This window comes from Cetorhinus maximus, chromosome X (genome assembly GCF_964194155.1).
Source record: "Cetorhinus maximus chromosome X, sCetMax3.hap1.1, whole genome shotgun sequence".
NCBI lineage: Eukaryota > Metazoa > Chordata > Chondrichthyes > Lamniformes > Cetorhinidae > Cetorhinus > Cetorhinus maximus.
This window is the reverse complement of record NC_135917.1, coordinates 4,851,059-4,878,018: the sequence shown is the minus strand read 5'-3', so window position 1 is coordinate 4,878,018 and position 26,960 is coordinate 4,851,059. Positions and strand designations below refer to the sequence as shown.

Sequence of the window (26,960 nt, the reverse complement as noted above, 5' to 3'; positions counted from 1 at the left end):
CTCAGAATGCACCTGAGCTTGCTGGTATCCTCACCCACATCCAATCACCCACTCCCACCACCCCTCATAACTCTTTGCCCTAGCTCAGTACAGACAGCTCTGAACCCTGGTCCCTTCTGAGTCTGTTTGACTTTCGTATCCCACTTACTCATTGAGCCCTGGGAAGAAGCTGGTTAATCGCACTCCCTGGTTTGGAGAGCGAGAGAGAGAGAGTGTGTGTGTGCATGTGTGTGTGTTCAGAAAGCCTAGGAATTGGCTTTTATCTGGATTGAACTGTTACAGCGTTGGTCGATCCATTCTGTAATGCAATGAAATGAATTGCAGGAGTTAACCTGTCCTACAGTTCTCAGTACAGAATCCCATGTCTGTTACATTTGATTCTTACATCAGGTACATCCGATTGATTTATCATCAGTTTCACTCTCTTTTCCTGTCATCTATTATTGCATGATCTGAGAGTTAGACCAACGTTAAAATGTTCAATGTGGGGCTGATATTGAAATTAGATTGCAAGGACCAAATGTGTTCTACCCTGGGGAGCCTGTCAATTGGAGAACAGTGCAGTCCAAAGGATCTGCTAGTACAGGGTGTTAGTGCCTTTTTAGATCTACTGTGCCATACGAATACTGTACTCCTGATTTCACAAACCTGAATCTATTGGTGCCTTACAAAAGTCACCCACCATCCTTTAATCACTCAACAATGCCCTTTCTCAATGTCAGCTCCCACCTCCATTGGTATTGTTCATATGCTGCACAGCCAGTAACCAAGCTCCCATGGGCAATGGAATGAAAATCCGCACCAAAACACGGTACAATCACCGTTCAAAGTGGCCAACTTATCTTGTGGTGATTGCATTTACTCCTAAAGGCTTCATTGGTCTCTGAGGGCAAATGAGGTTATGATGGAGTCAAGCCCTTCCTACTGTTGTCCCTTCAAGACCCTGGAGCAATTAAACCTCAATTAATATTCAAGGAAAGTCCTGTCATCAGAATATTTAGATAGAAGCTATAGCAAGGTCCGGCTGAACTTAAACAGAGAAATGGGTTTTTTTTTGCATTTTAAAAAGATCTGATGATTCGAAAGAAGCTTGTTCCTTTCATTTCTGACAGCGTTGGTGACACAGAAGTAGCCATTCATCTTGCTCCTGCTCCATCAGCTGACTCCCTTGGCTCCTCTTTGAATCCAGGGACTATGTGTGGCCTCATCTCTTCTGGGGCCCCAACATAACCTTTGTGATGAAGTTCACAATGGCTGATGCGGGTTGTTCTGGGTCGAGCTCAGCAAAAAGATGGCAGACGTTGTCAGACGTGCTCCCCTGCTTCTTAGCCACAAAACCAAACATTCTGGAAGAAAGGGAGAGGGGGAGAGAGAGAAGAGGGCCAGAAACCATGGTCAGTCGTTACATGCCAGTGTGGGTTGCAGCAGTGACTGTGGGCCAGATTTTCAAAGCGGGGTTGGGAAGCGGAGACAAAGGGCAGAATTTTTCGCTCGGTGGGCGGGCACGCGCCTGACCCGATTGGACACGAAATCGCACAAGAATCGCTTTTCAGGTCTTCAGCACCCTGAGGCAGCCCTCTGTCTTCGGGGAGCTTTCTGTCAGCGCTGGCCCGCGCTGATGTCAGTGCTCACCCTCCTCCTGCCCCCCACCCCGGCAGCACTGAGCCTTTCAGTGCACGCTTCAAGCTGGCTGACCGTTAATTGGCCCGCCAGTGTGAAATCGCGGTTGGGGGTCGATCATGGTTGGCGATCTGTTCCCCGGCCGATCCTGGACCCGCCAATCGTGCCGGCCTGCCGAGCTGAAAATTCAGCCCATGGGGCGGAACTTTACGGCCCCTCCCGCTGGCAGGATTTTCTAGTCCCGCCAAAATCATTGGACTTCTGAACAGCTCGCCGCATTTTACAGCTCTCGGTTGGATTCTGGGTCCTGAGCTGTGCCGTGTTCGCGACACAACCTCAAATTCAAATGGTCTCACTGGCCAGGAGACAGACAGGCCGCTCATGGCAAGGCCAAGGAGGTGGAACAAAGCAGACAGCAGCCTTGCAAGACGTGGTTAGGACCAGTGCTCATGGTGGCCATAGTTGGCCCCACAGATTTGTTTCCTAGACGACGGCAAAACTTGGCAACGGTGCACAAACATGCGTAAGACTGTTCGGGCCCGTCGGGGAAAATGGTGAAAATTTCATTCTGTTCTGGACAAGCCCTTTAACGAGCTCCTGAAGGAGCCGGGACATTAATTGGCGGCAAGCGTGTTTCCCGCTCCCCCGCCTGCCCTTTCAAAAGTCGGAACCGTCCCGGAGGCATTGGGATCCTGAGGTGACCTCCGGGACCATGACTTTCAAATCCCAGCTGCTTTCCCGTGGCCCCATGAAAATCCCAGCCAGTATTTTTTAGAACTTTTTCACTGCTGTTAAGGGACATGTTTCTACATCCTGTGTAGGAATTCAGGGCTAGAGATCTCATTTTACAGTGTACCTCCCGAATCACTTACTTTGATGTTGTTCCATCTGCGTTAGTCCACCTGAAAAAGACGAGACTTAGGGTGAACAGAAGTAGGTGTAGCACTGGAGGATTTAGATTACAGATAGAAAACTTACTTTTTCTAATTTTACACTTCAAAAAAGAGATAGTCAACATTACTGCATAAATCGGTTTTTTTAAAAAACATGGCAAGATTATATAATCAGGTATTAGAAAGTTCAACATGTAGTAGAGAAGCTTTTTTTAACCTTCTGTGGTGAGATTCAGGGTCAAGTACATAACGCTGATATTACAATCCCCTGCACAAGGGTCAGCTGCTAATGTAAAGTAGGTGAATGTCTGCCTGGTGATGGAGCACATTGTGTTCATTCCTGGATTAATCCTTATGCAGGGCTGTGTGATAACCAGTAATAGTTCATAACCTCTGTTGTAGGAGCTAAACAGATTAAACAATTCTCTTGGTATAGGCTAATTTTCTTTTTAAAACTAGTCTCATTAATGAACGGCTCATTAATGAACTACAGTCCATGTCCAAATGCAGCAAGACCTGGATAATATCCAGGCTTGGGCTGACAAGTGGCAAGTAACATTCGCGCCACACAAGTGCCAGACAATGACCATCTCCAACAAGAGAGAATCTAACCATTGCCCTTTGATGTTCAATGGCATTACCATCACTGAATCCCACACTACCAACATCCTGGGGGTTACCATTGACCAGAAACTGAACTGGACCAGCCATATAAATACTGTGGCTACAAGAGCAGTTCAGAGGCTAGAAATCCTGCAGTGAGTAACTCACCTCCTGAATCCCCGAAGCCTGTCCACCATCTACAAGGCACAAGTCAGTAGTGTGAATACTCCCCACTTGCCTGGATGAGTGCAGCTCCCACAATACTCAAGAAGCTTGACACCATCCAGGAAAAGGCAGTCTGCTTGATCGGCACCCCATCCACAAACATTCACTCCCTCAACAACTGCTGCACAGTAGCAGCAGTGTGTACCATCTGCAAGATGCACTGCAGGTACTCACCAAGGCTCCATCGACAGCACCTTCAAAACTCACAACTACTACCATCTAGAAGGACAAGGGCAGCAGACACATGGGAACACCACCACCTGGAAGTTCCCCTCCAAGTCACTCACCATCCTGACTTGGAAATATATCGCCGTTCCTTCACTGTCGCTGGGTCAAAATCCTGGAACTCCCTCCCTAACAGCGCTGTAGGTGTACCTACACCACATGGACTGCTGCAGTTCAAGAAGGCAGCTCACCACCACCTTCTCAAGGGCAACTAGGGATGGGCAATAAATGCTGGCCTGGCCAGTGATGCCCACATCCAGTAAATGAGTTATAAAATAACTTGAAAGGCTATCAAGCAGGCCTTACCATCAGCCTTGACAACGGGGCGCTAAGGACACGCCTCTGAGCCTTAGACTGATGGATTGACATCTCCTCAGGTCCAATGTGCCGTCCACCTCCTTCTGGAATATGCCTTTGCGAAGCAGGTCTGGAAAGAGGTCTTGTTGAGGTTCATTCCGAGCTGCTCCGTGACACAGGGCTCTGTGCTCTACGGGCTGTTCCCAGGGACACACACCGAGACAAACATCAACTGCAGCTGGAGGATCATCAACTCGGTGAAAGACGCTCTTTGGTCTCCCCGAAACTTGTTGGTCTTCCAGTGCAAAGAGTTGTCCCCAACCGAGTGTTGCAGACTGGCACATTCCAAGGTCCAGGACTAAGTGCTGAGGGACGCACTAAAGCTTGGGGCAGCCGCCGCAAAGGCGCAATGGGGAAAGGTCACTGTCTAAGGCCCTCCCGCCGCATTAAAGAGACTGGAAACAGTGTAAAACCCCTCGGGCTATATGTATCGGATTATGTCTGACATGAGGTTTAAATGTATAGTATAAATATAACTAATTCTAAGTGTAGTGATGCACCTCAGAGGGCCACATACTGTCCTGAAATAAATTCAACTGTATTGCGCTTTATGTAATGCCAAATTTGAAATGTTATGTAATGTACTTTTACAAATGTTATGAATAAAGTATATTTTTGAAAAAAACAATCTCCTCTGGCTCAATATGAAATGAGGCTGGGCACTCCCAGTGAACATCGGATCTACAGCATAAATCTGCTCCAAATTTGGAACCAATTCGCATTCACACTCAGAGAGGCCAGTGGATGGCTAGTGTGGGAAGCAGTTGAAAATGTCACAAAGTTACAAGTCTTTTGAGGTCGAGACAGAGCACAGGGGAGCTTTCCTCTGCACCTGGCCAGGGTTATATATGACCTTCGAGTGCTAGACAGGACAATGGATGTTATGCTCCAGTGCTACTGCCCCTCACCCCTTGAGCACAAAGTTTGAAAGGAATGTATGATTGATGATGGTCCAACAACATCTGAGGACAAATCCTGTGAATTTTAGCCACGTGCAGTCTCTAAGGTAGTAACAATATCGGGATTGAAGTGATAACAGTTCACTTTACCCTAATTTGGGTGAACGTACCTTCGATCATGTGGGTCCAGATTACAGAACGTAACTGTGTTGACTGGGTAATGGCGTCTGAAAAAAATCCTGTTGAGCACGAAAGAAATGGACATGTTTAGAAGTGGAAAAACAATTGCTGAATTTCTTTTAAAAATGTTTTGTGAAGCCCGATTTTTGTGACAAATAAAACAAATTGACAAGGCCAACCAAACTGGCCTGTCAACTGCAGCAAGGGCCTGTGTCTAAGGTTCGTCAGTCTCTGTTCCCAATAGTTTTTTAAGCACTACATTCCCGGATTTGAAAGCTATTCCTAATCCATTTTTAAATCGATTTCACCTTGGAAATTGACATATTTTTGTCAACTCAGCAAATATCTCCAAAATCTCTGGGGTTTTTGTGAATCTCACAAGATCTGGTTCTGTGCCTCTACCAGGTGACATATGGAGAGTGTCTGATGTTAGGAACATAAGAAAAGGTGGGGGGGCCATTTAGCCCTTCCTCCAGCCCCCCACAACCCTCTGAGATCTCTGCACTCCTCCAATTTTGGCCTCTTAATCACTCCACCATTGGTGGCCGTGCCTTCAGTTCCCTCGGTCCTAAGCTTTGGAATTCCCTCCCTACACCTCGCTTTCCTCCTTTAAGACACTCTTAAAACTTGTCTCTTTGACCAAGCTTTTGGCCATCTGACCTCATATCTCTTTATGTGACTCGGGGCCATGTTTTGCTATGTAACGCTCCAGTGAAGCGCTCGTGTTAAAGGCACGATATAGATACAAGTTGTTGTTGTTGTTACAGTTTGCAGTAATACTAATATGGGCTTACTTTCGTTGGCTGTCAGTTAAGGTGATGCCCTGGACTGAAACTTTGAAGTGGACCACGGTGGCAGTAGGCCGAGGCTTCATGGCAAATGTCTGCATGGTTGCTTTGGCGACTGCTTGCGGGCCGGTCAGGGATTCTGTCTCCACCGAGTTGATATACAGCACATTGCAAGCTGAAAACCAGGAAGAAAGATTGGATCACCCAGCACAGTGTAATGGTACAGCTCAAAGTCCAGAATAAAACAAACCAGAGCATTCATTAGAGTAGCAGTGACAGGCCAGCCTAGCCTTTACCAGGTATTAATGGCTTTTTCCTAAGTCAATATAATCACAATGATTCAATCATCTATCTATTAAGGGAAGCTTAAGTAATTCCATTTAACAAATGGAAGGGAATCCTTAACCATTGACATGGAATCATACAGCACAAAGAGGCCATTCAGCCCATCGTACCTGTGCTGGCTCTTTGAAAAAGCTATCCAATTAGTAGCAGCTCTTTATCCACAGCACTGCAACATTTTCCTCTTCAATACATCTGGCTTCCTTTTGGAAGTTACTGCTGAATCTGCTTCCGTTATCTTTTCGGGCAGCACATTCCCGATCATAACAACTCGCTGCATTAAAAACAAATTCTCCTCATCGCTTCCTCTTATTTTGGCATTTGTGTGAACACTACCACCCTGGTTTCAAAGGCTTCCACTGCAAGCCACTATTAGGGCCCCTGCAAAACTGAGCCCAATTTTAACTCGGTCTAAGTGAACGAGGGAGTTTTGAGGGAGTTAAAATCGGGTCTGCTGTTCCCATTCTTCAATCCGCCTAATAGTGCAGCAGACATTCTTTGGTCTGCCCAAATCTTGCTGGTCTTCCAGTACAAAGAGTTGTCCATGACAGAGTGTTGCTGAGTGGCACATTTCAAGGTCCAGTTCTGTGCCCTGAGGGACGTACTAAAGCTTGGGGCAGCCGCCACAAAAGCTCAATGGGAAGAGGCCACAGTTTAAGATCCTCCCACCATAGAACACCAAGAGACTAGAAACTGTAAAGCCCCTCGTGCTGTATGCACCAGAGAATGCTTGACATGAAATGTATATTATAAGTATTACCTGAAATTCTAAGTGTTGTGAGGCACCTCAGATGGCCACATACAATGTTGAAAGAAATTAACTATATTGCACTTTATGTAATGTCAAATTTAATATGTGATGTAATTCACCTTTACAAATTGTATGAATAAAGTTGATTTTTGAAAAAACAAGCAGCACAGCAGTGATCTGGTGCTGCCTGGTGACACTGAGGCTGGAGTGCTCACCTGCTCCCTGTTTAAGCAACTCCGCAGCAGTACTGGTGTTGCCGGGGGCAACGCTATCCTGGGTTTCATCCATGGGATCTGGAAGGGGAAAGGCACGGCCGATTACTGTCAGTTATTTCCACCGCTCACTAAAGAAATGGCAGGCGGTTAGCGACGTTTTTATTGAATTTCCCCGAGTTTTCGCAGATATTAGACACGATAGATTTCTTTAAAAAAAATTGTTCTTGGGATGTAAGAATTTATTGCCCTTGAGAAGGTGGTGGCGAGCTGCCTTCCCTGAATCGCTGTGGTGCATGCGGTGTAGGTACCCCCACAGTACTACTTTCTGTACCAGTTTTGGTACAACTGAGTGGCTTGCTAGGCCATTTCACAGGGCAGTTAAGAGTTAACCACCACATTGCTGTGAGTCTGGAATCACATGTGGGCCAGACCAGCTAAGGATGGCAGATTTCCCTCCTGAAAGGATATTAGATGGGTTTTTACAACAGTCCAGTATTTTCATCGTCCAGATTAAATTAATTAATTAAATTCCCACAGCAGCTGCAATGGGGTTTGAACCCTTATGTCTAAAGCATTCGTCCAGGCTGCTGGATTACTAGTCCAGTAATGTTACCACTGTGCTACTGTCCCCCCATTACGTGGGGAAGGCTCCAGTAACCAGAGATGAGCTGCACCATTCAGACCTGGAAGCTCCCCAGGCTTGATTGCCAGTCCTAATATTAAAGCGGCATGCAGATGGCAGGATCAGCCCCGTGTGATACCTCCCACAGTTGCACAACTTGTCACTGTTCAGCCTGACAGCTGAGGAATGGCTCCACAGGCAAAAATGCCAGGAGGTGTTTGTGAGGGAGACTGCGAGGAAACAAGGGATTAACAATTATACCAATAAAATTTATGTTTTGCTCCAACTAAAGGTAGTGACCCCCGATAGGTCCTGGAACAGTATCCCAGTGAGAGTCAGTTGTCTTCAGGAGGAGAGAAAGTTAAAACTAAATCCAGCCACAAACCATGGCAAGTGTCATCCAGCAGAGGGAGCCAGTGCACCACTAATCAATACACAAGCTCAGTCCCTGTGCCAACTGCAGAAAAATCCTCAGAGTTCAAGATTTTTAAAAAATGTGTTCATGGGATGTGGGCATCGCTGGTTAGGTCAACATTTATTGCCCATCCCTAATTGCCCTTGTTCAGAGGGCAGTTAAGAATCAACCACATTGCTGTGGGTCTGGAGTTACATGTAGGTCAGACCAGGTAAGGACAGCAGATTAATGTGCGTATGACAAACGTTTTAAGGAATAAGTAATCGCAGGTTATTAATAATTTGGTTCTGCTGGTAAAGGATTATAGTACAATTACTTCATTAAAAATAAAAGCATTACAAGAGTTCACAGACCCAAGGCCAGATAAACACATTAGAAAGCAAGCCACAGTCCTAACCACATGCATTAAATATTCCAATATATCATTCCCAGTCCATGATTCCATCAGAATTGGGACCTAATCCTGACAAATTTACAACATGGAAAACCCGCTCTGAATTTCTTTTCTAAATTTTTCCTTTTCTCTATGCTCATTCAGGCTAGCAAAGATGTCCTTATGCTCATAAGGCTAATAAGAAATAGGAGTAGGCCATTCGGCCCCTCGAGCCTGCTTTGCCATTCAATATGATCATGGCTGATCCTCTACCTCAACTCCCCTTTCCCATCCATCCCCATATCTCTTGATTCCCTTAGTGTCCAAAATTCTATTGATCGCAGTTTTGAATATACTCAATGGCTGAGCATCCACAGCTCTCTGGGATTCCGAAGACTCACAACCCTTTGAGTAAAGAAATTTCTCTTTATCTCAGTCCTAAATGGCTGACCCCTTATTCTGAGGCTGTTCTCAACCCCCCCCCGCCTGTGTTCTCGATTCCACAGCCGGGGGGAAATATCCTCTCAGTATCGACCCCGTTGAGCTCTCTAACAATTTGATACATTTTAATGAGATCACTTCTCAATCTTCCAAACTCCAGTGTGCAAAGGCCTAATTTACTCAGCCTCTCATCATAGGACAAACCTCTCACTTCCCAGGAGAGCAACTCTTCCCCATTTCAGGCTGCGAGGCTGCTTTGAACATTCCAGATTCAGATGGAAAGCTCTCGCTACTCTGCCCCAACCTTCCAAGTTGTTTCCTCCTGCTGTTTCCCCACCACCACCCGCACCCCCATTCCCCACAGCAACTGTGCTCCGACTCGAATGACCGAAATGCCCAAGAGTGTAAAACGTCAGCCGATTTTGTGCTGGCTGAGCTTTGCTCATCATTCCTGGAGGTGAGAGACCAAGAACCACATCAATGAGTGCAATGCTCTCCCAGTGGCAAAGGTCTGATTTTCCAGTCTCTACGAGAGGTCAGAGTGCTTGGTTTGACCATTAGCCCATGTCTCTAAAGCACCCCTGCAAATTCTCCACAAATATTCTCTAAGCATTTAATTCCCGCCCTGTACCCCCACCTCCTCCCATTCCCATTGCTTAACTGGAAGCCAATCATGTGTTAGGTTTGGGAGATGTGTTACCTTTGTCTGGAATTTTCAGCTTGTAGGGTAGGGAGATGGGTGTAATAGAGTGCTGATACACCAGGGCTGACAGGCTTCCTGTGTCCGACATAAACAAAAAGGCCAGTCAGTTCACAACACCGACAATCATTCTGCAAAAGTATCTGAAGGCTCACTTCTTTTAAAAAAAAGAAAATCTTGCATTCGTATAGCATCTCAGTACATCATGAAAACATCCCCACAATCAGAATTAGGGGCCATAAATTATCACAAGGTCACTTATAAATCCAATAGGGGAATTTGGGAGAAATTTCTTTATTCCAGAGTGGTGAAAATTTGGGACTCAATATCACAGGGAGTGGTTGAGGTGTAAAGCCTGGATGCATTTAAGGGGAAGCTGGATAAATACTTGAAGGAGAAAGGAATAGAAGGATATGGTGAGATGAGGAGAGGGTGGAAGGAGGTGTGAAGCTTAAGCATGAAGCTGATGGGCTGAATGGCCTGTTTCTGTGCTGTTTTATATATTGTAATACAATATGATACATACAAACATACGAATTAGGAGCAGGAATGGCCATTCAGTCCCTCGAGCCTGCTCTGCCATTCAATACGATCATGGCTGATCTGATTGTGGTCTCGATTCCACATTCCGCCTATCCCTGATAACCTTCGACTCTCTTGTTAGTCAAGAATCTATCTACATCTGCCTTAAATATATTCATTGACCCTATTTCCACTGCTCTCTGGGGAAGAGAGTTCCCCAGACTGACGACTCAGAGAAAATTTCTCCTCACCTCTGTCTTAAAAGGGAGACCCCCATTTTTTAAACTGTGTCTCCTAGTTCTGGTCTCTCCCACAAGGGGAAACGTTCATAACAAATGACTTTTCAAGTGGAGTAACTGGTTCAGCAACTGAGGGTGTGACCACCAATGGTGCAGTGATTAAAATCAGGGATAAAAACAAAAAGCTACTGTGGATGCTAGAAATCCAAAACAAAAACAGAATTACCTGGAAAAACTCAGCAGGTCTGGCAGCATCGGCAGAGAAGAAAAGAGTTGACGTTTCGAGTCCTCATGACCCTTCAACAGAACTGAGTGTAGTTAGGAGAGGGGTGAAATATAAGCTGGTTTAAGGTGGTGGGGGGGGCGGGGGGATCATGGGGTTGGAATTGAAGGAGTGCAGAGATTTCAAGAGGGTTCAAACCCCGGCTGCTCAAACGTGGGGCTTTTCTGCTGTGTGAGACTCTGTTCTACCATGTGGTGTTTTATCCAGTGAGCTGCTGTGTTTTCTTTTTTTAAATAAATAATCCATTAGGTATTTGAATGGCACACAGTGATGGGGCTGGACAGATGCTGCTGCCCATTTTAGTTGCTCCTGGCTATTGATGCTGTGACCAGTGAATGGATTCAGCACTTGGAGGATTTCGGAACCTGCTGTTACTAGCAGCATCCAGCATTTTAAAAAGGGAGAAACCTACCAAAGTGAGGCTCATTCTGGCAGCCCTTGATCTTCACACCTTTCGAGCCTGTCTCAATGAGGAAATGCCTGACCAGCAGCTCGTTGGGATCGCCTGCAACAACAATTTAGAGAATCAGGACCGCCAAAGCGCCACAAAGGAGGCCGCTCAGCCCATCTAAGCCCACCCTTCTCCAGAATCACCCCCATCACCCCCACCCGAGGTACTAGTCTGCCAAAATGAGCTGCCTTTTATATTCCAGTTACTAACAGTGGAAAACCTGGAGTGGAGCGCAGGACTGGGCAAAGCAATGATCCCTCAATTCTGCCCCATGAGAGATTTCAATCCCAGCCCCAGGCCAGCAGTGTGACTCTACCCCTTCTACTGCCAAATTCCGGCCGATTCGGTGCCCCAGGAGTCAGATTGAGTCTTCCCCACATTCATTTCCAGTATGGCCCTCTCACCCCTACCAGTCTGGCCTGGCTCTGAACTCCCACCTCAGTGCCCGTGTCCTGAAGCCACCTCAATTCCACTGGTCTCATTTGCAGGTTGGCGGGTCGGGGTGTCCAATCAGCAGTTACAGTGAGAGAGTCATTATGGCACAGAAGGAGGCCATTTGGCCCACTGAAGCCATGCCAGTTCTCTGTACACTAATCCAGTCAGTCTCATTCCCCCGCTCTATCCCCGTGAGGGGGTAACTTCAATATGGAGCCTGGCAGTGGAATGGCAGCTACTGGCTTCAAACTGGGTCGTAGCCGCAGTCTAAACACACCCAAAACGTCAACTGTCAAACCCAGAGACAGGGTAACATCTGAAACATACCTTTACTGCTGTGTGAGCTGAGGTTAGCTGGAGGCGTCACCACCTTGAGGGCAAGGCCATACGCCCCCTGGAACGAATTGCTGTCTCGAATCAGGAAGGAGCCCGGCTTGCGGTCTTTCAGAAGGGCAATCGCTGTGAGTGGGAGAGATTCGATCAGGGATTTTAGAATTCTATATTACCACCATGGGTAGGCCTACAGAGAGCGATTTGATCAAACCAAAAATACGGATAACATCATAAAGCATCTTCCGCTCTCTGTGCCTCTGGACCCACTACAACCTGCTCTCTCAAGACAGTAAGGAATGTAGGAACAGGAGGCCATTCAGCCCCTCAAGCTTGTTCCACCATTCAATGAGATTATGGTTGATCTGTGACCTATCTCCACATATCTGTCTTTGCCCCATATTCCTTAATATCTTTGATAGAGTTTTGTTAACCAATCTCAGATTTAAAATGAATAATTGATCCAGCATCCATTGCCGTTTGCGGATGAAAGTTCCAAACTTTTACCACCCTTTGTGTGTAGAAATGGTTCCTAATTTCACTCCTGAAAGGTCTGGCTTGAATTTGCCTCCTAGCCCTTTAACCAGGGAAAATAGTTTCTCTCCATCTACCTGGTTCCCTTTTATATCGTGAAAACGTGGCTTAAATCACCCCTTAAATTTCTAAATTCCAGGGAATGTAACCCTAGTTTGTGTTATCTCTCCTTGTAATGGAAGCCTTGGGAGTCCAGGTATCATTCTGTTTGTCGAAGAAGTTTTGAAACCTGGATGTGCCCAAGTGGTGGAAAGGAAAATGGCTGCCACCCTTTCAAAGAAGCACTAACTATAACCGTAATGAGAAAACAGAGAGGAGTAAGGAAGGCTGAGATACAGAGAGGCTGGGTGTTGCAGCTTAGAGATGAATTACCAATCAGGGAGCTTTCTACAGATCATGCCCCCCCACCCCCCTCAACAACCACTTCCTCTGGTTAAGGAATGACGTAACTTTCTGTTAATTGTTATCTATGGCACTGTGTCCAGAATAGAGTGTTCCCTTCTTCTGTGGACACATACAGAATGGTCTGTTCCCATGGCTATTTTTGAAACAAGGACCCCAATGTCACGACAATGGAAAGTTACTGCTGAGGACTGTTTAGATCGAGTCTGACAAAGAAGCTATTTGAAATTTCCGAGCTATTTGCGAGCACAGGCATTTAAAAGAAAAACCCTCCAAATGCTCCCCAGAAGAAGGAGCCTGAACCAGGAGGCCCGAGATTGGGCCTCAGGCCTATTTACATTATTTGGCCTCCTTTCCTAAAGCCCAGGTAGTGGCCCTGAGGTAAGCATGGGGGAGGGGTGACTGGGGGTGGGTGGGAGATAGAGGGTGGGGGGCAGGGCAGGCCTGCTTCTCATACAAGGACCCCAGGAATTGAGCGAGAACTCCAGCTCCTCCTGGCTCCACAGCAATACTTTTTGATAATTTTTCTTTTAAAGAAAGTAACATTTTGCTGTCAGATGCCTCTCTAATGTAAGGGGCCTAACACTTGTTTCAGGCGATTGCCAAGGACACCTGAAAAATGGGTCCACCCGATAAAGGTTTGGACATCTTTCAGGCATTTTTTGGGGCACTGCAATGGGCCCTTATTGTGCCTGTTTTGCGCTCATAAAATGGGCACATGCAATGAGTTCAGCTTTTACCCCAATCACTCAATCGCTTCAGAACTCGAAGGAAGAGCCAGCATGACAGAAAATCTGCTAGCTGTTGATATATCCCTCAGTGGCATTATTGTGGGTAACTTTCCTTGAATAAACTTTGCACCGTATAGAGGGAAATCGGGCATGTTGGTAATTTTAAAGTGGTTTGAAAATGGGTAGGGGTAGGGAGGGGAGGGGTCCTTACTGACAGCCAGTGCCCCCACCCAATGCACCATCTCCAGATACTAGTAAATCTACCTCGCATGGGATCCAATTTAACATTGGCATCAATATTAAGATTAGCAATGCTCCTTCCAAACTGCTAACCCTAAACTGATTAAAGCTCTCACTCGCAGTAGCAGAGACTAGAATTTTCGATGAGATCTTTCAGCGTTCATCCACACGTCTCCAACACTCCAACAGCCCTGACTCATCACTGGAACAAGTGAACCTGGAGGTTTATCCCTGGGCCAGGAATTCTATCTGACAGGATCAGGGGATACAGTATGTGGATCTGTGTCACTGTCAACTCTACACCACAAACAATAGTCTTCATTCAGATATGGCAGTTCACCTTGGTCTCTGGAGATGTTTGGTTTATACCAAAACTTTGAGGTGTCCTGTACAAACTTGGCACTGATCTGGTTTTCCTGATGTCCGTCTGCAGAGAACAAAGCACAGCAAATGATCAGATTAAGTTTGCTTGTGTTGAATTTTGCTCGTGTTTCGAGGGATCGTCCTCTCAGGAAGGGGGAAAAGTGACAACCTGAAGAAATGTCTCAAAAATCTGCAAGGGGGCATAACTTGGCACTCGTCCCCTCTGACCACCGACCTGGTTAAAGGTCAAAGGGAATCCCATGATTTGCACGTTTTTGGTGAGCTGGGTGTCATTGGCTTGCCGAATCGGCTGGAGAGTCTAACAGGACAACTCCATGGCTGAGGTGGAGGGGATAGGATACTGGTAGCCTTCCCCACCCCGTATCGAAGGAGCCATGTTAGAAACTTTTACAAATGTCTGCCTGTCATCGAGGAGCGGGGTGAGGTATCTGACCTAGGATGTTTAGTGGTGCCCACAACTGCCAGGTACACTTGGGGGGTCAACTGTCAGCTTCACCACCTGGTCAATGATCTGGCACAGCAGGTCAATTGCCCATGATAGAACCTACCTGATTTTCATCCCATTGATTTAATGGAATGAACATTGGGAGTCGGGGGTCGTGGGGATTCTATAAAGGGCACAACGATGGAAGCAATGGGCTCAGAAACCGATTTCAGGGCCGAATAGGCCACCAAGGTTGCAAACAGGGATTTTCCATCCAGGCCAGTTTTGAGATAGTATTTCTGGGTGGAATAAGGGCATGTGGTATGTTGGGTGGGGGGGGTCAGTGAATCCAGATGGTTGACGCACTCCATCCCAATTCCTCCCCCAGTTAGCAGATTCCCAACTGGCATCAGTCAAAGTTCATGACCCCTGACCTTTTGGCACTCCTGGCCCAAGGAGATGTTACCTGGTAACCTCTTTGCAGGAACAAAAGGGATACCAGAGCGCCAACGCTGCTGGCAGACAATGTGACTGCTTACCTGGCAACAATGGCACCGAGAAATCCAAAGTGGTGGGCGAGAAGGTCACATGATGCACGGGACTTTCACCTGGAGCCTGAACACCGCGTAGTGTGGGGGAGAACGACCTTCCGTTGGCCAATCCCTGGCCGGCAGACAGGCGCCGTTTCTCTGGCAACGGGGGTTGCTGGAGGCCCCCTGGGCTTCCTGACTGGTAGGTGAACACTTCAGAAGGAGAGAAGGGAGTATAGTAAGGCGTGGAAACAGGGAAGGCCGGAGTCGGAGGGGCTTGGGAATCCGGACTTCCTTGGCAGGACTGTGGAGCGATCATATCCGGGAGCAGCAACGGATGCTGCATTGCGGGGTTAATAAAACAAGGGACACTTAAGGCACTGTGAGGTGGACATCTGACGAAGGTTGAACTCCCAGGCGTATTGATGACACAGTGATCTGAGAAGCTGTCTACTGCATAGCTTTTGAACACTGGGCTGCAGGTTGAGGAAGGTCCATTGGAGCCATCTATCCTCTTGTTTTGGTTCACACTTAACTGAGTGTCAATGGTCAGTGCCTGTTGTGTGCTCCCTGGGTTAACAGGCACAGCGCTGGTCTCCATGCCATTCATCTGCTGGCTGCTCGGCAGTTGGTCCACTGGGCTCCTTGGGCTTCTTGGGCTCTCATTTCTATGACAACCAACAGAGGAACCACTCTTCCCTGACACGGGAGAGACAGGGAGCTGAAGGTTTGCTTCTGTTCCAGGTGGGGTTGTCCGTTGTGGTTCAGGAACCATCGATGGCTGAAGTGGTGATGCATATCCTCCCTCTGCTGTCCCCGTGCTGTTGAAGGTTTTATATATAATACAAACATAAAAAGACATAAAACCCATTTTCATCTCTGTTTACACTGACTCCAACTTCTCTTTTTATTCATTCATGGGATCTGGCCATCTCTGGCATTTATTGCACATCCCTAATTGCCCTTGAGGAGGCAGTGGTGGGACAACCTTCTTGGAAACTGAGTGGCTTGCTAGGTCATTTCAGAGGGCAGTTAAGAGTCAACCACATTGCTGTGGGTCTGGAGTCACATGTAGGCCAGACCAGGTAAGGACATTAGTGATAAAAGCAAAAAACTGCAGATGCTGGAAATCTGAAACAAAAACAAAAAATTGCTGGAAAAACTCAGTAGGTCTGACAGCATCTGCGGAGAGGAACACAGTTAACGTTTCGAGTCCGAATGATTCTTTATCAGAACTAAGTAAAAATAGAAATGAGATGAAATATAAGCTGGTTGAGGGGGGTGGGACAGGTGGAGCTGGATAGAGGGCCAGTGATAAATGGAGGTAAAGAAGAGATTGCCAAAGATGTCATAGACAAAAGGACAAAGGGGTGTTGACGGTGGTGATATTATCTAAGGAATGTGCTAATGGGGACATTAATGGTAGTGAACCAGGTGGGTTTTTACAACAATCAACAATGGTTTCATGGTCATCATCACACTTTTAATTCCAGATTTTTATTGAATTCAAATCTAGTTTCATAGTCACCATTACTGAGACTCACTTTTATTCCCAATTTAAATTCCCTCAGCTGCCGTGATGGGATTTGAACGCATGTCTCTGGATCATTAGCCCAGGCCTCTGAGATTACTAGTCCAGTAGCCTAACCACTATGTTACTGCACCCAAATGATAAAGATTTCGAAGACAAAGCCCACATAAATACATGGGTAGACAGATTCATGCTGCTGAAGTTTGCAGGATCAGAGGGTAGGGCTCTGAATAATGGACCTTTGACTCCTGGGGTGGTACAACTAGGGCACTCCCGTGTCCTGGATGAGCTAGCAGCCTTTATACATTTCAAAAAAATGCCAACCAGAACCCCACTAAGTGCCACCTTTCTTCCTCAGGATACCATCCACCAATGTCACCCCTTAATCTCCTTCTTACCAAAGACTTTCTGCAAGTCCAATACAAAGAAAGAATTGCATTTTGATAGCACCTATCATGACCAAATAGCAATACCCTTGTAATGTTGGAAGCCCACAGGCAATTTGCACACAGCAAGCTTCCACAAACAGCAATGTGATAATGACCAGATAGCCTTTTGGTTAGTGATGTTGATTGAGGGATAAATATTAGCCAGTACAATGGGGATAACTTCCCCTGCTCTTCTTCTAACTAGTACTAAGGGATCTTATACATCTACTTGAGAAGACAGGTTCTCGGTTTAACGTCTCATCTGAAAGTGCAGCACCTCCCTCTATACTACATCACACCCACTACATTTGCTCCATTGACCATATTTAATGATTTCAATCAGAATTAACAATGACAGAATTGTCCCTGCCACATGTGTTAAATGGACTGCTCTGTAGGTTAGCTCTGGCTCTCTTTCTCAGAATGGGTATTACCTTGGCCACACTCCAGCCCATAATCATTCTGCAAGAAAATGGTTGGGGCCTCTGCTATTTCTTCCCTCATTTGCCTCAAGATCTTTGGAGTATATTTTATACTGTAATAGGTAACATGAAATTTAAGGGGGCTTTCACCAATTAACATTCTATTTTCTGCTACCAGTTAAGGCAATAAATTTAGGGATGTAGGAACTGGTGGAGGTCCTTCAACCCCTCGAGCCGATTCCACCATCCAATTAGATCATGGCTGATCTCTATCTTAAATCCATTTACCCACCTTGGTTAAATATCCTTAACACCCTTATCCCAACAAAAATCTATCAACCTCAGTTTTGAAATCTTCAACAGCCTCAACAGCTTTTGTTGGGGTGGGGGGAGGGAGTTTCAGATTCCCTCTCTCCTTTGTGTGGAAAAGTGCCTCCTGACATCACCCCTGAACAGCCAGGCTCAAATTTTAAGATTCCACCCTCTCGTTCTGGACTCCCCCCACCAGAGGAAATAGTTTCTATTAACCCTATCAACTTCTTTAATCATATTCAGTTAGATCAACCCTTAATCAGCTGTACTCCAGGGAATAAATTTAATGATGCACAGGGCTGGGTGGGGGATTTCTGAGCCTGGGATGATGTGGATAGATTGCAGATCAATAATTGTGATGTTATTACGGTGGATTGAAGGTTTTAGCAGTTTATCTCTGCGAGATGTTATATGTTCTAAACAGGCTGATCTCATCTGCTCAATTGCATCTTCCCAAACTTGTCCAGTGGGAAACGCAATGGACATTGAAGTAAAAGATGACCTGGAACCAAGCTACACAGACAGGTGTCAGCTTCAACTGGGCTCTCTACGATATTTAAAGCGAGTCAATGGTGAAGATGCAACAAGAGAAAGAGGAAGAGGAGGAGAAGGAGGAGGGAGTGAGTTTATGGGTGTGTGTGTTTGAGAGAGAGAGGGAGAAAGAGAGAGAGTGTGGGTGTGAGTGTATGGGCAGAATTTTACATTCAGCGTGTGGGGGCGGGCCCGACACGCCGGAGCGTAATATGATGCGCGATGATGTTGGGCGTGTGTCCTGATGTCATCGCGCTGTCTTGTGATATTTTGCTTGGCGGGCATGCGCCGGAGTCAGCTGCGAGCCTGCCGATAACTGAAAGGCCTATTAAGGCCATTAACGTGCTAACTAACTCCAAATTTACGCTGCCCGTCCAACCTAATGGTTGGCGGGTAAGCGAAAAGGCCAAGCGGCCTTTTTTTAGGAAACCTCATCCACGAGCGGGATGAGGTTTCCTAAAATTGATACCGACGAAATAAAAACTTCATTTTGAAAATAAAAACATGTCCCATCTCATGTGACACCCTAACCCTAACCCCGCCAAGCCCGCCCAACAAATGATAAATCCTGGCCTATGTGTGTGTGAGTGTGAGTGTGTGTACAGGGCTCAGACTTTGCCGAGACTTAATTAAGATATAGGAAGGCTCCTGGTGCCTGCAAATTGTACTCTGTATGAAGCACCAATTTCAGGAGGGATGGGGCGAGTACAAATAAAGTCAGCCACATTGAGAAGTACAAGTGGGTCAGGATCAGCTTGCAGGATTATTTGACTTTGGGAAATAAACTGCAGTTAATGGTGGAAACGTGAGCTGGTTATAATGTGTTGCTCGATCGCCGCTGTCTGTAGCAGCTGCTCTAGTTTCTGGGAACTGTAAATGAAATGCAGATGCAGTGAGAGGAGGCGGCTGCTGAAGCCTTCAATCTGGTGTCGATGATAAGCTATCAGATTGGGCCTGCAAGGTTTAGCTGTGTGTTGTCTGAACTGACAGAGTGTGACAACTCAAAAGTCCCAGGGTACCATAGCATCCTTTACTTCATTTCAATATCCTCCTGAAACAGTCCAAATTTATAAAAAGAAACAGAATTCTGCTTTTGAGTTCATTGTTGAGATGAAGTACAAAAATGTTGCTGTAATTGTATGCCCTCTTTCGAGCTGTCATTCAGCCATGCGTGCACACTGAATGGACCCTCAGGTTTGACGCAGATGCAGATTCTCACCAAGTGAACTTACATGGGATCTAAAATGAAAGGGCTTTCAGCCACATGGAGTCATTCTACACAAAAACAAAATACTGCAGATGCTGGAAATCTGAAATAACGACAGAAAATGCTGGAAATACTCAGCAGACTAGGCAGCATCTGTGGAGAGAGAAACAGAGTTAACGTTTCAGTTCGATGACCTTTCATCAGAACTGGGAAAATTTAGAAATGTAACAGGCTTTAAACAAGCGAAAAGCGGGAGGTAGAAAAAAGAACAAAAAGAGAAGCTCTGTGACAGGGCGGGAGAGATGAAATGACAAAAGGGTTCATGGTGTAAAGCCAAAGAGAGTGGTAATGGAACAAGTAAAGTAACAAAAGATGGGACTCAAGGAGGTGTGAATGGCAGTATAGCTGCCATCCGAATGCAAAGTTAAGGAAATAAAAGAGAGAGAGAGAAAACAAACCAGCAAAAAAAACCCAAAACAAAACAGGAGCAAGGGTTCCGATCTAAAATTGTTGAACTCAGTGTTCAGTCTGGAAGGCTGTTAAATGCCCATTTGAAAGATTAGGTACTGTTCCTCAACCTTCATCAGATATTGATGCTTTGCATTCAGATGGAAGTTATCCTGGAGTCAGCTCTCCTGGAGTCAATTCAATGCGAGTTTTCTTTTCCTTTTTGCCTCCGTTTTGAGTGGACGAGTGATTGAGTGAGTGGGAAACTGGGTGAATAAGTGAGTGAGCATGCAGGTGTGGGTGGTGAGCGCGGGAGGGGTGGAGCGTGGGCAAGGGGTGGAGGGATGAATGTGCATGGGGGAAGGGGTTTGAACACGCGCAGGGGAGTAGGGCTGAGCGTGCAAGTGGGTGAAGAAGTGGGGGAGTAAGTAAGTGGGCTGATGGGTGAGTGGGCAACTGGGTGAACAAGTGAGTGAAAGGGCGAGTGTGCGAGTAGGAAGTTGAATAAATGGGTGGGTGAATGGGCTGGTGGGTGGGTGAATGGGCTGTTGAGTGGGTGAATGTGCGGGTGAGTGGGTGTGAGTGAGTGAGCGAGTGGTGGGCAGATGGACGAATGGGTGTGAGCGAGTGAGCCATTAGGTGGACAACTGGGTGAGTGGGTGAGGGAGTGGGCAACTGGGTGAATGAGTGGGTGAGTGAGGGAGCGGGTGGACCAAGTGGGTGTGTGCATGTGCGCACATGGCGGGGTTGTACGTTTGTGCAGTGGGGGTGCGCATCTGTTTGCTGGGGGGGTGTGCGTGTGTGTGGGGTGTGGAGTGCGTGTGTGTGGGGTGTTGGGTGCATGTGTGCGGGGGGGTGGGCTCATCAGGTGAGGACAGCAACGATTCTTCCACAGTTGAATAGCCTGGGGATAACTCAGTCCAGGTGCACATTTGAAGAATAGCCACTTCAGGGAGGCACCAGAGGATGGCTGGAATAGGACCCCAATTGGAGTCTGCTCCTTCTGGGGGCTGTGTGGGGGGCGGGTTGGGCAGGATACCCAGCATGAAGTGAACATTGGGGGACAGAGTTTGTTGATGAAGCACAGCCCTTCTATTATATTTATGATAACATTGGCAACTGTGGCCAGAAGACAAGTCAACATGCACGACAGTTAGATAGATGCTCCCAAGGGCCGCAAAGGCATATCTTTTAATTTAGGATCAGGAATTTCTGGCATTCAAATCCCTCCATGTCCTCACCCCTCCCTATCTCTGTAATCTCTGTCTCTCTCTCTCCCCTCCTTTAAGGCACTCCATAAAACCGGCCTCTTTGACCAAGCTTTGGGCCATCTCTCCTAAAATCTCCTTATGTGGCTTAGGATGAAAGTTTGTCCGATAACCGCTCTTATCAAGCGCCTTGTGACATTTTACTACATTGAAGGTGCTATATAGATGCACGTTGGGGTTTTATTTGCTGTTGTTAAGGAGATAAATTCAGCAGGCTGGTTATTCCCCTGTCATTGCTAATTGGACCGGTATGAATGGAGTGTTTGGTCTACCATTGTCAGACCATTGTTTCTTAAGGGGCCCAATTGTGCTGACATTATGATCTCTGTGGGAATCTAGCAGTGTGAGAGAACCCAATGTAACTTTCAGATGATGAACTGTGCCGGCAGGGAGGTGAGTGGAAAGAGGTGGTACGAGGAAAAATGAGAACAGTCCACAGGGTCTCACACTATCACTTATTTTATTAGGCAGTTGATGTATTCGGGACAATGGGGGTTATATATGACCGAGACAGACAGCCACATAAATGCCTAAGGTCAGACTCCCGAATGGCTGCCTGTGTGCCAAAATCTGTGTTATTACAGTGCTCCATGGAGAACTCGTCCATCTGCCACATGTGTGATCCATTCTCTGCTCAACATATGCAGCTGTGAGATAAGTGGAAGCCAGCACTCCTATCAAGCTAATTCCACTCGAGTCACATCACCCTTATTATCCCTGAAAACTCCAAGCCTTTGGGACTTCTTAGGAATGGATGTAGGATACCTAGGCTAGGATACTATTAACCCAGAAAATGATCAGTGGTCATCATATCAGTTGATGACTGTTCACCATGCTTTCAAATGCAATAAAAACACAGTTCTGACCTGAAACGTTAACTCTGTTTTACTCTCTCCTTTTGCTGCCTGACCTGCTGAGGACTTCCAGCATTTTCTGTTTTCATTTCCAATTTCCAGAACATAGTATTTTGTTCTTGCATTAATGCTTTTATTGCGCTGTTCTATCCGGGCAATAAACCTATTTATTTTACATGGGCTAACATCTCTGCTAGAATGGGGGGCCGAGGAGGAATGCCGTACAAAGAGGTTAAGCAAGTATCCATTAACAGTTTCTAGGCTATAAGAACAACAAGGAGACAAAAAGGCTGATCAACCTCCCCTTCAAACCCTTGGGATAAACAGTCAGCATTTGTCTTCTGTCGCAGCGCAGGAGCGCATCACCCTGAAGGTGCTCACGTGCACACACACACTGTGATTTTCCGTCTCAAGGTTAATGGACAAAAATTCCTGGGCTTGGGAGTGTATGATTCTCACACCAGCCACTCCTTGCTTGTCATGGGAACAAGAAGCAGAATTATTTGCCCATTACTCCCACAGAGTTGTCATGACTCACCCTGAACAGGACATATGAACATACGAACAAGGAGTCGGCCATTCAGCTCCTCGAACCTGCTCCACCATTCAATAAGATCATGGCTGATCTGATTGTAACCTCAACCTCACATTCCAACCTACCCATGATAACCTTTCACCCCCTTGCTTATCAAGAGTCTATCTACCTCTGCCTTAAAAATATTCAAAGACTCTGCTTCTACCATCTTTTGAGGAAGAGAGTTCCAAAGACTCAAAGACCCTCTGAGAGAAAAAAATTCTCATCTCTGTCTTAAATGGGCGACCCCTTACTTTTAAACAGTGACCCCCTAGTTCTAGATTCTCCCATAAGGGGAAATACGCTTTCCACATCTACCCTGTCAAGACCCCTCAGTATCTTATATGTTTCAATCAAGTCGCCTCTTATTCTTCTAAACTCCAGCAGATACAAGCCTCGCCTGTCCAACCTTTCCTCCTAAGACAACCTACCCATTTCTGGTATTAGTCTGGCAAACCTTCCCTCAACTGCTCCCAATGCATTTACATCCTTCCTTAAATAAGGAGACCAATGCTGTACACAGTACTCCAGATGTGGTCTCACCAATGCCTTGTACAACTGAAGCATAACCTCACTACTTTTGTATTCAATTCCCCTCACAATAAACAATAACATTCTATTACCTTTCCTAATTGTTTGCTATACCTGCATTCTAACTTTTTGCACTTCATGCACTAGGACACCCAGATCCCTCTGCATCTCAGAGCTCTGCAATCTCTCACCATTTAGATAATAAGCTTCTTCTTCATTTTTCCTGCCAAAATGAATGATTTCACATTTGCTCACATTATACTCCATTTGCCAGGTCTTTGCCCACTCAATTAACCTATCTATATCCCTTTGCAGCCTCCTTATGTCCTTTTCACAACTTACTTTCCTACCTATCTTTGTGTCATCAGCAAATTTAGCAACCATACCTTCGGTCCTTTCATCCAAGTTATTTATATAAATTGTAAAAAGTTGAGGCCCCAGCACTGATCCCTGTGGCACACCACCCATTAAATCCTGCCAACCAGAAATGACCCATTTATGCCTACTCTGTTTCCTGTTATCTAGCCAATCTTCCAGCCATGCCAATATGTTACCCCTATACTATGAGCTTTTACTTTCCGCAATAACCTTTGAAGAGGCACTTTATCAAATGCCTTCTGGAAATCTAAGTATAGTACATCCACCAGTTCCCCTTTATCCACAGCATATGTTACTTCTTCAAAGAACTCCAATAAGTTGGTTAAACATGATTTCCCTTTCACAAAACCATGTTGACTCTGCCCGATTACCTTGAATTTCTCTAAGTGCCCTGCTTTAACATCTTTAACAATAGGTTCTAACATTTTCCCTATGACAGATGTTAATCTAACTGGCCTGTAGTTATCTGCTTTCTGCCTCCCTCCATTTTTGAATATATTCATTATAGCGAGGAATAAAACACAATGATAGAGGGGTCACGAAGGGGTCTGGACGGAGTAGATTGGGGAGAAACTGTTCTCATTGGTGGAAGGATCCAAAACTAGGGGACATACATTTAAAGTGATTGGCAAAAGAAGCAACAACAAGAAGAAAAACACTTTTAATGTAGTGAGCGGTTAGGATCTGGAATGCACTGTCTGAGAGAGTGGTGGAGGCAGATTTAATCAAGGCATTCAAAAGGGAACCGGATAATTATCTGAAGAGAAAATCATTTTCAGGGTTATGGGGAAAAGGAGGGAGAGTGGAATCCGGTGAGTTGCTCCTGCAGAGAGCCAGCATGTACGCAGCAGGCTGAATGACCTCCTTCTATGCTGTAACCATTCTATGGTTCTATGACAAATGTTTTACCTCCTTGGCTACCAGTCATTTAATACTCTATTTCTTAATGTCTCCGAGGCATCACATTTTAAACTGCTAGTGATTTTTTTCCTTCACTTTCTGGCAGATCTAATGTGGCTTTTAACTACTCCTGGAGGTATTGTCAGAAATAATTTAATATTTTTGGCACAGTCTCCACATTTCGCTATATTTACGTGGGTCTAGCTATTTAAGGTAGGAAAGAAATGTGCACATTGCTGCGTCATAAAAATAATGATGTATTTTGTAAAAGAAAATAAATAATTGGATGGATTTAGCTACTAACACCAAACTGGTCAGATTAGGTGGAAGAAGACCCCAAACACTCCTTCTGGATGAAGCAGTGATGTACTTGTACTTCTTTCAATTTAGTGTACTCTATTGGCTGCTCATGATGTGGTCTCCTTTACATTGGGGAGACCAAATGCAGGCTGGGTGACCACTTTCTGGAACTCCTCTATCTATTCAGTCCACAACTGTGACCCCAAGCTTTTGGTTACCTGTCATTTTAATTCCCTGCCTTGGTCCCACTCTGACCTCTCTGCCCTTGGCCTGCTGCAGTGTATTAATGAAACTCAATGTAAGTTTAAGGAACAGTATCTTATATTTTCATTAGGCACATTAGATGCTTCCACACTCAACGAATGAGTTCAACAATTTCACATCATAACCTCTACCCCCAAATTCTTTTGTGTTCGGATGGCAGCTGTTGGTGGTGATTCTGCTTTCCCATTCACACCTCCTCTAGACCCATTTGTTGTTTCTTTACTTATACCATTACTACTCTCTTTGGCCTTGCACCTTTTAAGTTTTAACTTTTTTTTGTCCTTTGATCTCTCCTGTTTTTCACCCTATCACAGGCCTTCCCTTTTTATCTTTCCTCCCTCCCCCTCTTTCCTGCCTTTGTATTTGCTTAAAGCCTGTTATATTGCTAACATATTCAAGTTCTGATGAAAGGTCACTGACCTGAAATGTTAATTGTTTCTCTCACCTCAGACGTTGCCAGACTTTGAGTGTTTTCAATATTTCTTGTTTATATTTTGGTCAAATTAGGTTGCGTCCTGTCATCTAGTTTGCCATGCATCTTGCTACATTATTTAAAAAATACAAATTTCACATTGTTTCCCAGTGCTTCTCATCTATGCTATGCTCCCCATTCAAAAAGAAAATGGGGCACCAAATACACTGGCATTTCAATGGATGGGCAAGACTGCCATCTGCACTGACAATATTACCGAAGAGCCTGGAGTGAGGAGTCTATGAAGAAGGATCCACCAAGACTGGAAAGAGTAGGAGTGTAGGTAAGATAAATTAGGTGGTCGCAGTTAGGTGATGCAAAGCTTGGGTTTGTAAAGGTTGCTGTTTGTAGAAGGACTGAGGAGGCCAGCAGTCCTGACAGCCTGGAGGGAGTGCGTTAGAGCAGAAGACGGTGAATGACTCTTCGTTTCAACATTGTGAAGCTAGAGAGAAGCATATTGTTCGTGATCCTTCCTAACTAATCATCCAAACTCAAACAGCCCTAACCTGTACTCCAGCAACTCACCAAGCCTCCTTTGACAGCATCTTCAAAACCCGCAAGCTCTACCACCTACAGGAACAAAGGCAGCAGGCACATGGGAACACCACCAGCTGAAAGTTCCCCTTCAAGCCACACACCTTTCTGACTTGGAAATATATCGCCGTTCCTTCACTGTTGCTGAGTCAAAATCCTGCAACTCCCTTCCTAACAGCACTGTGTGTGTACCTACACCACATGGACTGCAATGGTTCAAGAAGGCAGCTCATCACCATCTTCTCAAGGGCAATTAGGGATGGACAATAAATTCTGGCCCGGCCACATCATGAACATATCATAGATAAAATAAATTTCCAATTAAGTTTCAAAGTGAACTTCAGTGTGACAGAAAAGAGGAACATACCTTTCAGTTTTGGACATAGGGCTGCTTGTGTATACAGGGGGCGATGATTCAGCCACGTGAGATACAGATGTACAGATTACCATGCCTTCTCGATGGAGTCTCCGCTGAATCTCGGGATTCTGAAGTTGTCCAGGACTGTGGGACATGGAATTTTCTTTCCCCTGGGATACTGGATCAGTGTTGAGTTGAACTTCTAACAGAGGAGTGAAGACAACATGTGCTCAGTGCTTTACCTTTATCTCTGTTTCAGGTTAGTCTTTATAACAATTTCTGATGAAGATAGTTACAACCTGCACAGCCACTAATGGTGTGTAATAACAGAAGCAATGTTTTTGTCTGTCCTGATGAATTGAATTCTTTGATATGAGCGAGTGAATTTGTTATTTCTTCCTCAATTCTCTCTTGTCCTGAAGATGGTGATTCTTCCTAGGCGATAGTTCTGAGGGGTTTCACCTTGAAGTGAAACATATATTTTAAGTGGGCCAA

General features: G+C 45.7%; 1 protein-coding gene and 1 long non-coding RNA gene across 3 annotated transcripts in view; one reads left to right on the top strand and one right to left on the bottom strand.

The window, feature by feature from the left end:
• Nucleotides 1–1,059: 1,059 nt before the first annotated feature.
• The window catches only part of LOC144672573 (tensin-2-like), a 237,007-nt gene continuing 211,106 nt past the window's right edge, over nt 1,060–26,960 (bottom strand). For both annotated transcript variants that reach the window (XM_078534376.1, XM_078534375.1), the window contains exons 19-29: nt 26,475–26,667; nt 15,164–15,975; nt 14,157–14,243; nt 11,907–12,038; nt 11,106–11,198; nt 9,650–9,727; nt 7,099–7,176; nt 5,797–5,965; nt 4,993–5,061; nt 2,493–2,522; nt 1,060–1,346 (exon numbers count right to left, since the gene is read on the bottom strand). In XM_078534376.1, coding sequence (XP_078390502.1) covers nt 1,205–1,346; nt 2,493–2,522; nt 4,993–5,061; nt 5,797–5,965; nt 7,099–7,176; nt 9,650–9,727; nt 11,106–11,198; nt 11,907–12,038; nt 14,157–14,243; nt 15,164–15,975; nt 26,475–26,667 — 1,883 coding nt within the window. In that variant the 3' untranslated portion in view covers nt 1,060–1,204. The remainder of the gene's footprint in view (nt 1,347–2,492; nt 2,523–4,992; nt 5,062–5,796; nt 5,966–7,098; nt 7,177–9,649; nt 9,728–11,105; nt 11,199–11,906; nt 12,039–14,156; nt 14,244–15,163; nt 15,976–26,474; nt 26,668–26,960) is intronic.
• Nucleotides 13,128–26,960, top strand: part of LOC144672575 (uncharacterized) — a 101,858-nt gene continuing 88,025 nt past the window's right edge. Inside the window, exon 1 of the long non-coding RNA XR_013574117.1 lies at nt 13,128–13,226. This is a non-coding gene — a long non-coding RNA (uncharacterized LOC144672575). The remainder of the gene's footprint in view (nt 13,227–26,960) is intronic.